The 18,732-nt window shown below is 43.5% G+C and overlaps 1 protein-coding gene across 1 annotated transcript in view; it reads left to right on the forward strand.

The window, feature by feature from the left end:
- Positions 1–18,732, forward strand: part of SFI1 (SFI1 centrin binding protein) — a 172,599-nt gene that overhangs the window by 98,032 nt on the left and 55,835 nt on the right. The window contains exons 24-27 of the mRNA XM_033957125.1: positions 3,033–3,193; positions 11,597–11,671; positions 13,479–13,553; positions 17,074–17,250. Coding sequence (XP_033813016.1) covers positions 3,033–3,193; positions 11,597–11,671; positions 13,479–13,553; positions 17,074–17,250 — 488 coding nt within the window. The remainder of the gene's footprint in view (positions 1–3,032; positions 3,194–11,596; positions 11,672–13,478; positions 13,554–17,073; positions 17,251–18,732) is intronic.

An 18,732-nucleotide genomic window follows, 5' to 3' on the forward strand; every position in this document is an offset into this window, starting at 1 on the left:
AACGCGTTTTCCCATAACAATACATGTTAAAAAAAATAATTCGTTCTGTAGCATAAAATATGCTAAGATGACATAAAAAAAGATAAATTTATCTTGTTAGAGCTGGTGTTAGACACAACTGGGGACTGCAAAGTCCAGGCAGAGGCTTACGGCTCTCTTTGACCAGGGGGGACAGTTGCCCTAGTTGCACTACCCTAACCCTATTCCTGCTATGTGTGACTGTGGTATTCTGTTAGCATGATATTTCTGTGTAGCATTCTATAATAATTTGGCTTATTCAATTTTCTTGATAGTAGAGGGGATATATGTGAAGGGGAGGGGAGACAGGGGTTTTGTTGATCCTTGCTGTGTATTATAATCACCCCCCACATACTCCCCAGTACCTTTTTAATCATCCCCCCTCGGTACCTTTTTTAATTCCTCCCATCTTTCCCAGCCAGTGGCGTACAGGCCAGAAGCGCAGAGATCAGGAGCAATTCCTCTGCACGCCTGTGTGGGCCCATGCCGATCTCCGAATGGCTGCAGTTAGTTCTTGTGAGTCCCGCGAGAGCTGACTGCAGCCATTCAGAGATCAGCGCAGGCCCAGGCAGTAGCACAGAAGGCTTGCTCTTGATCTCTGCGCTTCTGGCTGGGAAATTTGCTAGACCACCAGTTACGAGTGAGCGGGTGAGATTAAAGTTGCAGCAGTGGTGACTTTTTTAAAAAAATATGTGGCGGCGGGGGGAGGTTTAAAAATATGCGGTGGCGGCAGAGGCTTAAAAATATGCAGCGGCGGCGGCAGGGGGGTTTAAAATATGTAGCGCCACTGCACAGGGAGCCAGGCGGAGAGAGGGCAGTTAAGGATGCAGCTCGGGCGACTTCGTTGTGTGAAACGAAGTTCGTTGTGGGAAGCAAGACCTGAAGTTCGTTGTGCGCAGCGTTCGCTGTGCGAGGCGTCCGTTATGCGAGGCACCACTGTACTTATAAGATGAGATAAATGCAAAGGAAACAGGAGTCGCCATTCTAAATACAACCAATCTGGGACATTAATAGGGGATCCTTTTAAAAGTAGAGCATCAGTGGGGGTAGAGGCAGCAGCATACTGAAGTTCTTTTTTTTTTTTTTAAGTTCAATAAGTTTTATTGAGGTTTTCAATATGATAACAGATCTCATAACAGATCAAGATGACAATTCCATAACAAATGATAACAATCAAACAAGCAAATTTATTAGCAACATGGATGTACATACATTTAGTGTGAAGAATACATATAGATGTGGTCTTCTGACCTTTGAATCTTAATAGGGCATAACACTAAATTCTATCAGTGGATACCATATGTTTTTTAATGATCTTAAATTATTAGTTTTCCCAGTCGTGGCTCTCTCAAATTTTAGCTATGATACAGACTGTGTTCCACCAGGCATTATACTCGATCATCGTAAAATCCGTCCAATGAGTAAATTTAATGGCTAGGTTGAGCAGAATTCTCAGCGATTTATTTTTAATTTTTTAAAATAAGTTTTAATTATAAGAATATCAAAGTACAGTGCAATAAAGGGCAAACATAAATACAAAAACACAACAGTACTCATCAGATACATAGCCATGGGGTCTCCAACCATGCATAACATATACCATCACTCTTCAGCATATAACTAAAAGACTCAAAACAACTCCGTCCCTCAATCATAGATAACACCTCTCCCACTCACCCTTCCCCCCTACCCAACCCGAGTACAACCCCCTCCCCCCATATATAGGTCTGACATTAAGAGAGAGCAACTGTATGTCACCCCAAACAGGTAGGAGAGGATAGGGAAGTTCTCAAAATAATCCCCTCAAACTTCCTCAGGAGCTACTATTTTTTTCCATGAGATGTATTTAAACCATATTTTTTCTACTGGAGTTATTTTTAAGATGTGGTTGTGGCTTCTGTAGGCGTGAGGGACATTTTTGTACACTTTCTACAGACTAGAAAATGACATGGGGATACATCTTTCCCCGTCCCCGCAGGAACTCAGTTTCCCTATCCCGTTCCTGTGAGCTTTGTTGCTGTCCCTGTCTCTGCCCCATTCCTGTAAGCTCTGCCTTAACCAAACAAGTCTCGAACACTTATGATTTTAAAGTGTTTGAGCCTTGTGCAGATGAAGATGGAGCTTGCAGGAATGGGGCAGGGACAGGAAAAGAACTTGCGGGGATGGGAAAATGAGTTCTTGTGGGATGGGGAAAAATTTGTCCCCATGTCATTCTCTACTACAGACCACTGCATCATGCTGAGACTAGGTAGCAAACATGTATGCAGTGTGTATCTAGAAAACTGGTCTGTCCCAGTATGGCAGCTCTTATGTTCTTTTCATCAGGTTTCAAAACAAAATTTACAGTCAAAGATACTATTGGAAGGTAACCTGATAAGTCACATTATTTATACCTGTACTTGAAAATTTGAATCTAATGTAAATCAGCAGAAAGAGAGAAAATATTCTCAAACTTCTCTGATCAACACAGTGGTCTTTGTACCAGTGAGGCAGTTCCTAAAATGAAGTGCTATTGCAAATAGTTCAGGCCACACACTAACCTGATAGACATGTCCTTGTCTGGGAAGAGCATAGGCCTTAGTAGATACTTCATTAGTGGTTATGGCAGCCTTATTTGCCACCTTAATTCAAGTCAGTTATGGTTTTGTTTTATACATGCAGTGGGGCAAATCCAGTGTTCAGTCAACCTGTTAAATTGATGTGGGATGAGATGGTAACACCCAGGCAGCCTGTGTGGCTATAAAACATGATCAAGGTTTTAATGTGGATTCAGTTGCACGTTTGTACAGTTAGATTTGATGGTTTGCTTATACCCTGAAAGCAAATTACAAAAACACAAAACATTTGCCAAAACCATCTGCCCTCCTCTTCCCCTGCCCCAAACACACCCCAAAAATCACCATACTCTCAGAATATAAGTGACAACTGTTACATTGCCAGATGACTCCTGCTTGATGTCTTCTAGTTTTCTGATCACTTTCATGGCCCTTATTCTTTGCATTTTCCATGTTTAGTACATTTAAGAGCTAACTTTCTTCAATGGAAAGACTCCACCAAGAGGTCCAAGCAGGAGAAAACCAAGATGGTGGCTGCTGTTGAGCATCATAGGAACTTTCTGTTCAAGAAGTATCTCACGAAGTGGAAAGCACATCATTTCCAGTGCCTGAGGAAACTGGTAGGGAGGAACAACTTTCTGGAAAACATGATCATTAATGATTATTAGCCATGTAGATTTGGAGATTGCTTCACTGAGGGGGGAGGAGATCAATAGGAAATACATCTCCCTATTAAGATCTGCTAGGTGCTTCCAAGTGATTTGGACAGAATGCTGGACTTAATGGTGCATTGGTGTGGCCCAACATGGTACCACTTATGATATTAGGAGATAAAATTATAGGATTCAGCCTCTACTTTATCTAGCTAAGGAAGTCCTTGATACAGCTGAGTCTGGAGTGTGAAAGTTCAGCCTCTATGTACCTGAACAATAGACTGCATTACAAAGATGTTTGGGGGGTGGGTGTGCAGGCATATTTCAGGAGTATAATAGGGAGAATGAGAGCACATGGAATAGGAATGTGGGGAGCAGAGTGAGTTATGGAGAAGAGAGTGTGGGATCTGCATGGGATGAAGTTGACAGGTATTCATGGACAGAGCTGGTATCTGTATTTGTGTTAGTTATCTGTGGACACAGTAGGACACACAGGTTTTGGATATATGAGGCTGGAGAGAATAAAGGGATCTCATTTGTTGGGTTTTTTTCTGCTTGTAGTCTTGGCATAAGACAACTTGTACTTTAACTACATAGTTCTGTTTTTCAGATGAATAAAGACTTTTTTAAAGACTTATCAAATCAGTCAGATTCATGTAAAACCTACAACTTACTGGATTCAAGATGCATCGCTCTTTTTTTTTTCCTCTTAAGAACCTGTATTAATTTTTCTCACTCCCTATTCGTTTCCCCCGTGGCCTATGATAGGTCGAGTCATTTGCAGGATTGCAAGTCACCCAGATCTGGTAGTTCTCATGGCGCTAGACTGGGCCCACTTGTCTTCAGAGGGATAAGAATCTCTGATTACTGATCCACATGGATCTGTTGATTTGGGATCCAGTACCTATAGAGAATCCGGAGCACTATGTGCTTACGGCATGGGTCTTGAGCGGGAAGCCCTAGTGAGGAAAGATTACTTAGAGGTGGTCATAGCCACTCTCCTTAGGGCTAAAAAGCCTTCGACTGTTGCAGACTATGCTAAGGCCTGGAAGCTGTTTCTGCACTGGTGTGTCAAAGACAAGGTAGAGCCTGTGAAAGCTCTGATTTTGGAGGTTCTTGCATTCTTGCAGGCAGGCCTTGAGAAGAGACTGGCAGTTAGTTCATTAAAAGTCCAGGTTGCAGCTCTCCCATGCTTCAGAGCACGCAGAGACAAAATGTTTCTCTGGCTTCTCATCCAGATGTATCAAGATTCTTAAAGGGGGCTCTTCAATTGCATCCTCTCGTGAGGTCACCCTTTCCATCCTGGAGTCTCAATCTGGTCCTCAAAAGGGCTCAGATAGGTTTCCCTTCTGGACCTTACAGTCAAGATGGTGTTTTTGGTAGATATTACTTCCACGAGAAGAGTTTTGGAATTGCAGATTGTCTCAAGCAGAGAGCCATTCCTCCAGTTTACAGAATCAGGGTTTTCCTTGCACACAGTCCCATTGTTTTTACTGAGGTTAGTTTCTTTTTTTAAAAAAAATGATTTTTATTGGTAATGCAGCCAAAATCACAGCAAGAGACAAAAGTCATAACACAAGGTTATATAAAAACAGTGCAAACAGTCCAGGAACGGTAACGGTAAACAATCAGGATGAATCAGCAAGGCCATGGCCGTCGGCAGAATACCCACGGGAAGCAAGGGTAGAATAGCAAATCTATTAGCAGACTCTATGGAACAGCCAACGATGGAGCTCATATCCCCCTGGAGAACTAACCAAGGCTGCAAAAACAATTTTATAATAGAAAGAAAAGACCCCCCCCCCCCCTACACACGCACATCCATTCCAACAGGCAGCAGCCTGCCAGGCGTACTATACTAGCCATACCATAGAATCCCCATATATCCAGCCAATCAAGATCGTGGCCGGTCCGCGGGGACAGCCCCTTCAGCCATCCTCCTGAATGCCTTCCACAAAGAAACATAAAGGCGTTTATCAAGAGAGAATGCAGTAGGTAGGTATGTATTTCAAAAATAGCAACCTCTGTCATCAACTGCAACCATTGTGGAAAAGAGGCCAGTATTGGCTCTACTCAATGCCTGAACATAAGAAGTTGCCTCCGCTGAGTCAGACCAGAGGTCCATCGTGCCCAGCGGTCTGCTCCCGCGGCGGCCCATCAGGCCCACTGCCCGAGCAGTGGTCCTTGACTGTTTCTATAACCTATCTCTACTCCTATCTCTATATCCTAACCTCAGTCCTTATCTGTACCCCTCAATTCCCTTGTCTTCCAGGAACCTATCCAAACCTTCTTTGAAGCCCTGTAGCATGTTCTGGCCTATCACAGCCTCTGGAAGTGTGTTCCACATATCCACCACCCTCTGGGTGAAAAAGTGCTTCCTAGTGTTTGTTCTAAGCCTGTCCCCTTTTAATTTCTCCTGAGCAAGAGCTTTTTCACCAACAGGAGTGCTGTGTACAAAAACTTCCTGAGTGGGAGAGTGAACCCCCCAGTTAGCAATTCCCTATGATCTCCCAAGAGCAAAAGGCCTTACTCACATGGTACCCATTGCCCCACCAAGCCATCTAGAAAGGGAAGGACCTGAAGCCAAATAGCCACATGAGGGCATTCCAAAAACATGTGGACCAGGGTACCCTTAGCCTTCTGGCAATGTGAGCAAGTGGCATCATCCCAGAGACCTATAGCCTTACCCCGATCTCTGGAGATGTAAGCATGGTGCAGTATTTTAAATTGCACTTCTCTGTGGTCTGTGGAACCCACTAAGAGGGAGAGATTGGCAAAGAGCTCCAGAAATTGAGCTCTGGTGAAGTTGACTGCCAGGTCCCGGGACCACTGGCCAACCACTCTTTCGAAATACCTGAAACTCTTTCAACTATCCCCCCTGGAAACAATCTACACTTATGCAGATGACATCCTTGTCCTCCTTGAGACTGACCAGAACCTCACCAACCTCCACGAAAACATTACAGCTTGCATAATGAGACTCCGTGCCTGGTCCCTCTCGGTACAGATGAAACTAAACGAATCTAAAACAAAACTACTCTGGCTCGGCCCAAAATTCGAACACCTGCCCACACTTTTCACACTACCCACAGGCGATACACTACAGCTCGAGTTCTCATGCAAGGTCCTTGGTATCATTATCGATTCCTCTCTCTCCCTTAATGACCACCTCAACTCCTTGGCAAAATCATGCTTTTTCAGCCTTCACATGCTGAGGAAAGCTAGATCCTACTTCAGCCAACAACACTTTGCCATCCTTGTCCAATCCATCATCCTCTCCAAACTAGATTACTGCAGCGCCATCTACTTAAATCTATAAAAAAAAAAGTATTCTAAGACTCCAGCTAATCCAGAATACTGCAGCCAAACTCTTCTCAAAACGCAAGTCTGACCATGCCTCCCCACTCCTTGCCAAACTTCACTGGCTCCCAATAATCTCCAGAATCCATTTCAAATGTTCCTGCCTGGCTTTCAAGATCATTCACGGAATCCTGCCTCCTCTTATCCCACTGTCTTTCAACTCCTCCAGTCCTGACTCCTCCAGAACTGCCCAAATGCTTAAACTAGCCTTCCCCTCTCCACGCGGTATCCACTATTCAGGCAAACTGGGAAAATCCCTTCTCTTCAAAATCACAGGTCTTTGGAACGACCTCACCACCCCGCTGCGGAACCTGAGCTCCCTTCAGTTATTCCGCAAACAACTGAAAACCTGGCTTTTCAGCAAATTGTAGCTCTATCCTTCCCCCCTTTCTCTCCCCCCTTCTACACATAAGTTCATGTAATCCTTTTTCTTCTTCTCTACCCACTATTTTAAGTTCTTGTAAACCGTGTCGAGCTCCATTCTCATGGAGATGATGCGGTATATAAACTTAAGGTTTAGATTAGATTAGATTAAGGAACAATATGGGCTTGTAGGACCCCACCTACGAGGCATCCTTGCCTGGTTTGGGAAGTAGTACGACATGGGCCATATTGTAGTGGTCCAGGCCCCTCTGAGAATGTAGTGTGTTGTAAGCCGCACTCAGGGAAGGCGAGATGATGTCTGAAAGAATCTTGTAATATTCAGGCCCATAGCCATCGGGTCCTGGGGATTTGGTAAGCTTAAGCCCTTTAATACCAGGCTCCGCCTCCTGGTGGGTAATGGTGGCATTCAAGCTCTGAATCTGGGTTTGCGTAAGCCTAGGGAGTATGATGTTGTGGAAAAACATATCCCTATCCGTCTTTGCATAGTGCTTATGGGCATACAAGTCTTTATAATAAGTCATGAATTGCTGGTGAATATGGGCTTCGGTCATATGGGTATGACCGTGCGAATCAATGATGGACGTAATCACCTGGCGCTTATGATATGAGCGGACAAATTGAGCCAATAAGCTACCCGCTTCCCCTCCCCCATCTATGAAGTCTAGCGGCGAAAATAAATGTCCCGTGCAGCCCAAGCTGTAAGAATCACGACAACCTGTTGCTGAAGCTCCCGCAGGCGAGATCAATCTGCGGCTGTCAAACTACTCTGGTGACGCCTACATAATTGTTGCAGCTCCCCAGATAGCACCTGCAGCTCTGCCTCCTGTTTCTTCTTCCTTCTTGTGATATAAGCTTTGATAAAGCCCCTTAGGACCGCTTTCGAAGCTTCCCAAAAGAGACCGGGGTTGAGGTCAGGTGCAAAGTTAGTGCCATAATAATCCAGCCAATTATCTCGCAAATACTTATGGAAATTCAGAACGCCAGATCCGTTCAGAGGGATCCGCTGTTATCTGGAGAGATAGCAACACTGGAGAATGATCCGACAGTGGGACATCCAAAATATCCACAGTGTCCATGAGAGGTAATAGGGAGGGAGTAAGCAGGAGATAATCGAGACGTGAATAGAGGTTATGTGGGTTAGAAAAAAAGGTATAAGTACATTCCGTTACAACTGCCAGATATCCAGAAGCCCCAGTTGGTGCATCAGAAAATTAACCCCTTTACCACTATGATCCCGGGGGAAGCATTTCGTGGGGCACAATCCAGGGTAGGATTTGCTGTAATATTGAGGTCTCCACCCAGGACTATTTGATATCCCAGGTGCTGTGTCAGTCTCGCCATCAGCCCTGAAAAAAACGATGACTATAAATGTTGGGAGTATATACATTACAAAGCATTAGTTTATGGCCCCAGAGCTCCCTGAGGACCATCACAAATCTACCTTCTTTGTCCTGAATAACTTTATGCATGTGAAAGGGAAGTTGCTTATGGATCAAAAGAGCCACCCCTCGATGGCTGCTATAGGAGGAATAATAGATTTCTCCAACCCAATCCCTTCTCAATTTCTCATGTTCTACTATCGTGAGGTGTGTTTCTTGTAGGAAGGCAATATCAATATGCTCTTTGTGAAACCATGTCAATACCTTTTTTCTTTTAATAGGGGAATGGATCCCATCAACATTAAGTGTGGATATTTTCAATTTAACCATACTCTACTGGTCCCTCAAGGTAGGGTAAAAAATGCCATAGCTCTATATGTAGTGGGAAAAGGACCTCCCAGCCAGATCCCCTCCCTCCTGATGAACAAGGAAGTGTGTGTTTTTGTACTCCCAAAAGACAGCCATACAGCGGCCCCTTGCAGATCACTACTGCACATAGATCAGAACCTAATACTCTCAAGCTGCCACTCATACTCCCCCATACACTCCCCGCCCGATGCACTCCCCCCATCCGCTCCCAACCTCAACACCCCCCAAAGCCCCACCATCTACTCAGCCCCCAATTCCTCCCCTAAAATCAGATAGTAACAAAAGACCCCCGAGCCCTCCCCCCGACCCCCCAAACAAGAAAATAAGCAAGGTGTCAAGTCTTGTCAGCACCAGAAGTTTTCATCCCTGAGAGCCCCAGGCACGGTGCGAAGATAAAGGCGAGGACGCCAGTTACAGTCCCGGTTAAGGCACCCACGGCGGGAGGGGGGGAGCTCTTCAGCTACTCGAACAGGTTCCAATCATTGCCGCGGGAAAGGGCTGCAAGAGTAGGTGCCCACCAGCAATGTCTCAAGAAGCTAAGCGAGAAAAGGTCAGGTCAACAAAGCTTTCGCTTCCTGCCACCCTGCAGCCCCCATGGAAGCCAGGCCAAGGATACTCCTATAAGGTCTGAGAGTGCAACAGCAGCCGTGTGCAAAAAGACAGAGCCCCTGAGCGAGAGCCCCCTCACGGAGCAGGTAACTTCTCCAAAAACGCATGGAGGTCCGCAGGGGTATCCAGGAGGACAGAGCCATTGTTGTGATGGATGCGGGACCCTGGCCGGGTATTGCAGGGTAAATTTGATCCCGCGAGAATGCAGCTGGGTGCAGTAAGTGGCTAAGGCTCGCTGGTATTCAGATAGCTTGACCGAAAAGTTCTGGAAAAGCAGGATATTGGTGCCCTTATAAGCCAAGGTCCGTTGCTGCCGATACGCCTCCAAGATTTTAGCCTTATCAGCATAATTTAAGAAGTGGGCAATCACTGGCCTTGTGCGTGTCCTCGGTGCCCCGATGCGGTGGGTCCTCTATACTTGTACCGGGCCAGTGGATGGAGTTAGCACCAAGGTTTGTGGTAGCCAGTTTGCCACCAGGCCACCCAGCTCCGCATCCCGGACCACCTCCGGCAAGCCTATAAGGTGGAGATTTTTTTCGCCGGCTCTTCAAACACTTTCACCTGGGCCTCCAGATAGGTGATGTGGCGGTCTGCCACCTCTACTTTGTCATCCTGCACTGAAATGCGTTCCTTTGCGTATTGTAGGCGCGCTGCATGCCCAGTGATACTGTCCTTCACTTCCTCGAGGATGGAGTGGAGTTTAGATAGTTTCTCATTGAGTAGCTGAGAGAGATGGCAGACAGAGACCTGCATGTTCTCCTTGTACGAGGGCATGGTGCTCGGTGTTGGGCTGGGAGCCGCCATGCTGGTAGACTTTGCAGGCTTGTCTTTTCCAGGTCTCTTGGACTTAATGGGCAGAACTGCCACGAATCGTTGCTGCAAGCTGCGAGGAACTCCTCTAGCGATAGCCAAGGCAGTCCGGGTAAGTTATATACCGGATTTAGGAGGTGAATGGCGCTGACAAGTGCAGATTTAAGGGATTAAGGCAGGAAAGAGAGCGGAGCTTGAGCAAGAGAGCGCTGCCATCACGTGACCCCTCCGCCACATGGTCTCTGAGGTTGGTTTCAACCTTCCATGTCAATCAGGAAGTCTAATTACCTGTGGGGTCGAAGAAAAGGGACCAAGAGCTGAAGTTACTGGACATTTGTAGAACTCTTCTCCATTATCTGAAGGTGACCAATGACTTTTGGGTCTAGGATCACTTCTTTGTGCTCACCAGTCAGGCCAAGCGCAGTAAGACGGCTTCTAAGGCCTCTATTTCCAGATGGATGAAACTGGCAATTTCTTCGGCATATATTGGCTATGGTAAATAGCTGCTGATTTCTGTGCGAGCACATTCTACCAGAAGCCAGCAGTGGCTTCTTCATGGGCAGAGTCTTGGACAGGCTTACCAGAGGAGATTTGTAGGGCAGCCACATGGTCCATTCTTCATACTTTTATCAAGTTTTATAGAATGGAAATGGCAGCCAGGAAGGACACTAACTTTGGGTCCTTCATATTTAAGGCAGGCTTAGGGGTCCCGCCCTAAATTTAAGGGACTGCTTTGGTACATCCTGCTGTTCAGGACTACTAGATACATTGCACTAAAAAGAAAGATTAGGTTTTTACCTTGAAAACCTTCTCGCTTGTAAATGTGTCTAGTAATCCTGAAGCCCCCTTCCTGTAATTACTTTGTACCTGTTTGCTGTCTGAGTCATAGAGTGAGTTGAGATGGGAGAATTCTTCTGCCACTCAGCTAGGATGAGTCTATTTAAAAAAAAAAAAAAAAAGTATTTTTGCCTGATAAATGGTGATGTAAGTAGCTACCAGCTTCAAGAATGTTGGTGCTGGTTGCACACCATTTCCATTCTGACCTTTGTTAACTTTGTTGTACTTGTTACAAAGTAGAACAGAATTTGACTGTTTGGGAGATTCCCCGTACCCCTCCTTCCTCTTATATCTCCTTTTAAGAGTGTTTTTGACTGCCTTGGGGCGAACTGTGGAAGCATGGCACAGCCCTTTTGGAAGGAGGCAGAGTCAAAAGATGTATGACATTCTTCAGCTGGGTTAAGGGATAAAACTCTACTGTTCAGAACTACTAGATACATGTAAATTTACAAGACAGATTATTGAGGTAAGTAGAACCCAATGTTTCTTTGTACCCTCTAGTTCATGGGAGCTTTGGATACTGCAAATGCTGAATTTATAGTTGCCATTTGGCTTACTTGTATGAGGAAATATTTTTATGGTTCCCAGATTTTCTCAAAATTCTTACTTTTTTTTGTTTCAGTTATTACAGAATCAGGGAGACAGGCTGAGGATGGTCAGACTTTGGCGTTCTTGCTTCTCCTGGTGGAAAGCCCAGGTACAAGGGAACTTTAACACTTTTGTAATAGGCATTACTGCGGAACAAGAGTGAGGCAGAGCTGTGGAGAAAGGGATCTCAATATTGGCACATCAGGGAATTCCTCTGGGCAGGCATCGGGGTACGAGGTTAGGATTAGAGAATGACACAGGGAAAAAATTTGTCCCCATCCCCACAAACCCCGTCCCTGTCCCATCCCCGCAAACCATCTGATCCCATTTGCACAAGCCTCAAATAGTTATGATTTTATACTGAACTTATTTTATTAAAGTATAAAAAGAAACAATATTCTGTACAATTGTAATTTTATAAATCACAGAGCATGGATCAACAAAACCCCTGTCCCCCCTCACAAATATCCCCTCCACTATTGAGAAAACTGAAGTCAAATTACTACGGAATGCTACATAGAAAAATCAAGCTAACAGAATACTTCAGTCACAGATGGCAGCAGTGTTAGAAGAGTGCAACTAGGGAAACTATCCCCTGGTCAGAGAGAGCCCTAAGCCAGCTGGAAGTTAAATAAGCACAGCTTGGGCTTTGCAGTCCCCAGTTATGTCTAACACCAGCTCTAGCAGGATACATATTTCAAATCTGAATTGTTCTAATCACAAAATGGAAATTTTTTTTTTTCTACCTTTTATTGTCATCATTTTATTCTTGTTGGTTTCAGGCACTGGCCTGTTTCTTTTGTCTTCTCTTAACTCACTTGCGAGGGTCTCCTGACCATTTGACATTTCTTCTTTCTTCATGCTCACCATCTATCTCCTATCAGTATGTAAGTGTTGCTCCCCATGTTTAGCCTCTCCCTTCGCTTTCTCCTATATGTCCCTTTCTAGTATTTCCCCTGTGCCCATCTCCCTGACTTCATCATCTCTCCATTCTATGACCCCCCTCCCCCTGTGTACAGTATCACTCCTCTATATCCCCTGTTCAGCATATTCCTACTGCGTTCTTATTCTCCCCCATGTCTAGCCATCTTCTCTCTGTGTCCATATACCCTCCAATGTCTAGCATTACCCTTCTGTGTCCATATACCACCCCCATGCAACAATCCCATTTTGTCTCTGTTCCTATGCTCCCATCCATGCCCACCATGGATGGTCATGGATGTGTGGTCAATATTCCAAGAAGCAGATATATTGAGGGGCTGGTTATATGAATGTTTAGTCTTTTTAGTGACCTTACCGCTTCCCAAACTGAAGTCTTACTGGAATGAGAGAAAGGGGAGATTCACCTTGTGAATCATTGTAAGACTAATTTGTTTGACGTTATTCTCCTTCTCTTGTAAGTATTCATTCAGTTTCAATTCACATATTTTTCTTATTCAGAGGAACATTTTAGTTGGCCCTGAACTTGATAGTCTTTACCCATGCAACAAATCATGAAAACCTGAATTAGCCAACTGCTTACATGAAGGGCACCTTTTGAAACCTGGTTTAATCTGAGACATGACAGTAGAAATAGAAAATAAAAATCATTCATTTGAATGATCACTAACCTGCTTGTACTAAATTGCAGATTGATATGTCTAGCCATTTCAGCAGTCATCTGCAGTGTCAGAAGAGGAGGCATGAAAAGGCAGAACTATAGGCTTTGGTAGACTTTTCAAACTTGTACACATCATATGATAACATCACCAGCAGGATGGCTGAGGATCCTGACTATCCATGGAGCATAGTTTAAACCATTTAATATGGCTAGACAGAGCCTTATTTAGTTGCTGAGACGACAAGGAAATTAGGAGCCTGTTCCATGGTGGTCTGTTTTTTAGAGTGTGACTTTGGTTCTCTTATTTTGTTGACAGCTAATTCAGAAGAAGCATGAAGAGAAGCAGGCTGAGCAAGCTCTGTGGCATTGGTCCCTCTCACTGCAGGGAAAGGTACACCTGATTCAGCTCTTGGTCCATCTGTAGGATAGCGATTAAGAATGTTTTTCCAGTAAACGAGGACAGAAAGACTAGCCTGCCCAGTTATTCTGTCTGTTGTTAAGTATGCGACCACTTGTCCAATTTCTCTTTATCTAGGGCTGCATTTTTTTGTTTTCCTCCTTTGAACTGCATCAACTTGGGCAGACAAGCATATATGTTCCTCATTTAGTTCTACCAACACACCACCCTTCTACGCCTAGGGAATATCCAGTGTCCCAGATCCCCTGCATAATCTGCCAGGCAGACCCAGCTGCACAAGTTCTTGTGTTTGTACTGCCTCTAGTCATTGAAGAACTTGCAATCTGCAGACAGACATAGTTTCCAGTCGATCCCACCATTAAAGGAAACAAGAAGGTCATTATTGGGACCCAAGTTCAGAACCTTTTTAGCATTAACTGTGTTTGGGTTTCTACAGCAGATACTGAGTAATGCAGCAGAAGCTCAGTGTAAATTTGCTAACTTTTGGATTGCTTGCTTCTGTGCAGGAAGCTGTGAGGGAGTGAGTGGTATAGTAGCAGGTTTCTCCAAGAATACACCCTTGCTGGTGTTGAAGTTATAGCACTTTATGGCATTAGTTGATGACTTTTGGCTTCCAATCTAGATAAACACCTGCTTGGAGAATATAGTTTGGTTTGATCATGCCCCTTTATGGAGCTCCTTTGAGCTGGGGGGCTCATAATAAAGGCCCAACATTTTGGAGACTTAATGAATCCTTATTAAAGGAGGGACATACAAAATGAAATAATACAGTACTTACAATTCAATAGCACATCTGAGGTTGGGGACCCTATATTGTGGGAAGGGCTAAAAATGGTCTTGTGAGGAGTTCTTATAAAATAGGTTGCTAGAGAGAAAAAAGCTGATGCAGGAGAGGCATCTGTATGCCCAGCTAATCTCTTTGGAAGTGCAATACCAAACCAGTAAGACAAAAGTCATCAGAAGAAAAATAACTAGAATATGAAATAAGCTTAATAAACACCAATTAGAGTCCGTGGAGTTTCAACTATGAATGCTACAACAAAGATATTATGAATGGGAGAATGAAGCTGAAAAAATGTTAGCTTGCAGATTAAGGCAAAGACAATTATAGAATAACATTAAGAAAATTAGGGGGAATAAAGGGAGCTTTTGCTTAAGTCAGATCAAATTTATGAAAGTCATGCAATTTTATAGTCAACTTTATGCTAAAGATGGCAAGATTTCACTGAGCAAGATTGTCTTTCTTGCAGTCTGTTCAATTACCCTCTATATCGTCTATAGCTAAGCAACAATTGGATGAACCTGTTTCCCTAACTAAGGTTTCCTATGTTATAAAGAACTTAACAGCTGGCAAAAGTCCAGGGTTGGGTAGCTTCGCCAATAGTTTCTACAAAATGTTTAAGGGACATTTAGGAGGCCTTTTAGTGAAGGTATTCAACTCTGTGGGACCAGGCTATTCTATCAGCAATGAATACTGCAGGAATTACTACTCTGTGCAAACCAGGGATTCAACTTGTTGCGGCTCATATCGCCCTATATCTCTAATTAATGTGGATTTGAAAATATTTGCAAAAAATTTTAGTAAATAGACTAGCACTTTTGCTCCCATCACCAATCTCCCCCGATCAGAAAGGATTTGTGTCAGGACGACAAACAGAAGATAATGTTTAAAAGGTCCTTAATTTAATATGGAGTACCCAACACCAGCATATCCTGAATATCTTGCTAGCAGTTGATGCTAAGAAAGCATTTGACTGTGTGCACTGGTATTTCATGTTTGCTGTATCTCCACTGCTATATCGATCACCAGTCACCACTTTTTTCTATATGCTCCCCCATTTGTTATATTTATTCCAGACCTTGCCTATACTGGTGGGGTGGAATAAGTTAAAGAGATGGCAAGATATGATCTTTAATTTTATAAGGGGAGGTAAATGTATGTGTTTTTATTGCATGATGCTCCTAACTAGAAGAACCAGGAGGGCTGGGAATCCTTGATTTAAGTGAGAGATTTGATGTAACCCTTCCAAACATTGAGGAAACGCATGCATTTATGATATTATATTTTCACTTGAAGAATAATAAAGCTTTAGAACTCATTGTTAAAGGATGTGGTAACAGCGTTAAAGTAGATGGGTTTAAAAAAAAGGTTTGGACAAGTTCCTAGTGAAAAAGTTCATAATCTGCTATTGAGACAAACATGGGGGAAGCCACTGCTTGTCCTGAGAATAGTAGCGTGGAATGTTGCTGCTACTTGGGTTTCTTCCAGGTACTTGTGACCTAGATTGGTCACTATGGAAACAGAATACTGGGTTAGATGGACCATTGGTATTGCTAGTCTTATGTTCTTAACCCAATATCATATCCCAAGGGTGGCATCTAACATGTTGCCCCAAGAGAGCTGTAAGGTAGCCAACTATTGAATTCCAATAGGATCAATATAAGGTAATTCTCACAATATATGTTCCAAATCATTTCTCGTATGGCCACACTTAGGACATTGAGAAGATGACATAGTCCTTCTTATATGCTCTGGCCATGGAAAGTACGCCCTGTGTAGAACTTGGAACCAGCATTCTCTATATTCTGCAGCATATAAAACCTGAGGGATGTTTAATAATATGAAGAAAATCTATATTCTCTTCAATGGAATTCAATTCCCTTTTCCATTTACTCTTTATATCGGACACATTTTTAAGGTACTAAGGGCTCCTTTTACAAAGCCGTGCTAGCGGTTTAACGCGCGCTAAACCGCCTGCTGCGCTAGCCGCTACCGTCTCCTCTTGAGCATTACATTACATTACATTTGTGATTTCTATTCCGCCTGTGCCTTGCGGTTCTAAGCGGATTACAGTTAAAAGAGAGCAGGCGGTAGTTTTTCAGCCAGCGCAAGAGTTAGCACGTGATGAAAAGTCGCGCGCGTTAAACCTGCTAGCGCGGCATTGTAAACGGAGCCCTAAATCTCAACAGAGCCTTAGGATGGTAGATATGAGTCTTTAGAAATAAACAAGAATTGTATTTGTATAATAAACTAAAAAATAGTAGAATTTAGAGAGTGAATATAGTGCTAGAGTTCAGAGAAATGATTTTAAATAAACAGGGAAAACGGAAAGCATTGTTACAACAACCAGGCATGCACTAATGTTTGAAAACTATTTCTTGGTTTGAATGATTTTGTCTCTCACATTGCTTCCCTACTGGGAATTCTGGGCCTTTGTAGTTCAAATCTAGGGAAAGTTGGATTGTTGATCTGGATACCTACCCTTGTGAAAATGATGTCAAAGACAGAAAAGCATTCTGAATCTGTGTATAAGCATAACTGACACACATTATATGGATTACTATGAAGAGAGCCTGAGCACATCATCTCCCTGTCTGCATCTCTGCATGTGATTTGACTTGGTAGAAAATGTTGCTAGTTTTGTCTGTCTGTCTGTTTGTCTCTCTCTATACTTAGTATACAGATGAACCTTCTTGTCTCTTACTTATGTAGGTGTTTGATATGTGGATTGAATATGTGTTGGAGCAGAGAAGGAAGAAAGCGCGGCTTGCTCATGCTTTCAGTGCATATCAGACTGAATTGTTGAGAGATGGAGTAACACGAATCCTGAGATATGTGACTGGCATGAAGCATTTTCGGAAGCAGCTTACAACTGAGCAGCAGATGAAAGTGAGTCTGCTATAGGATGGAATCTGTGATGCAGCTGCTGTTCTGGTCTGTATGTTGTTCAAATTTTGATCATGTTTGACTAATAGATTAAATATTCATAATTATAAATTCCTTACAGTTATCATGTTACCTGGTTTTAAGAAAGGTTTGGACAATTTCTGGAGGCAAAGTCCATAGTCTGTTATTGAGAAAGGTCAGTCCAGCATGTTCATTTGTGCCTCCCTTCAGTAATTAGGATACGCTTTGATTCTGCCTGTCAGAGTGCATTTTTTCTTATCAGGCTACAAAAGTATGGAATGATCTTCCTCTTCTTTTGAGACAACTCAATCCATTTCTCACCTTCCAATTCCTACAAACATTTACTGCAGTCTCCAAGTTTCTTGCCAGTACTGGCCTTAAAGATAGTTTTTCTCAACTCAGACTGCATACATTCAGAAAAACTGAGAGGAGACAGATTCATAACGAATGCAAGGCGGTTCTTCTTCACTCAGAGGGTGGTGGACACCTGGAACGCGCTTCCCGGAGAGGTAATAAGACAGAGTACAATTCTGGGGTTCAAAAAGGGACTGGATGACTTCCTGGAAGCAAAGGGGATAACAGGGTACAGATAGAGGTTTACCGTACATTGAGCGAATAGGGTATGGATATTTTAGGTTAGGTAGGGAACACTTTCAGGTCATGGACCTGGGGGGCCGCCGCAGGAGCGGACTGCCGGGCACGATGGACCCCTGGTCTGACCCGGCAGAGGCAACACTTATGTTCTTATGTTCTTATACATCTATGCTGTTGGATGGCCCTGTGTCTGCTCTTTACCTGATTAAGAAACAATTGTGAAGCCTCCAGCACAGAATCAAACTTCCTTCTCTGATATACTGAACCCACCTTCGTTTCTCACCTTCCAACTCCTATAAACATTTACTGCAGCCTCCAAGTTTCCTGCCAGTACTAACCTTAAAGTTAGTTTTTCATAGCTTAAACTGATATAGAAAGATATAGCGGCACTAGAAAAGGTTCAAAGAAGAGCGACCAAGTTGATAAAGGGGATGGAACTCCTATCGTATGAGGAAAGACTAAAAAGGTTAGGGCTCTTCAGCTTGGAAAAGAGACGGCTGAGGGGAGATAAGATTGAAGTCTACAAAATCCTGAGTGGAATAGAACGGGTACAGGTGGATCAATTGTTCACTCTGTCAAAAATTGCAAAGACTAGTGGACACTAGATGAAGTTACAGGGAAATACTTTTAAAACCAATAGGAGGAAATATTTTTTCACTCTGAGAATAGTTAAGCTCTGGAACACATTGCCAGAGGTTGTGGTAAGAGTGGATAGCTTAGATGGTTTTAAGAAAAGTTTGGACAATTTCCTGGAGGAAAAGTTCATAGTCTATTATTGAGAAAGGCATGGGGGAAGCCACTACATGCCCTGGATCAGTAGCATGTAATGTTGCTATTCCTTGGGTTTTGGCAAGTACTAGAGACCTGGAT

Source organism: Geotrypetes seraphini, chromosome 8 (genome assembly GCF_902459505.1).
Source record: "Geotrypetes seraphini chromosome 8, aGeoSer1.1, whole genome shotgun sequence".
NCBI lineage: Eukaryota > Metazoa > Chordata > Amphibia > Gymnophiona > Dermophiidae > Geotrypetes > Geotrypetes seraphini.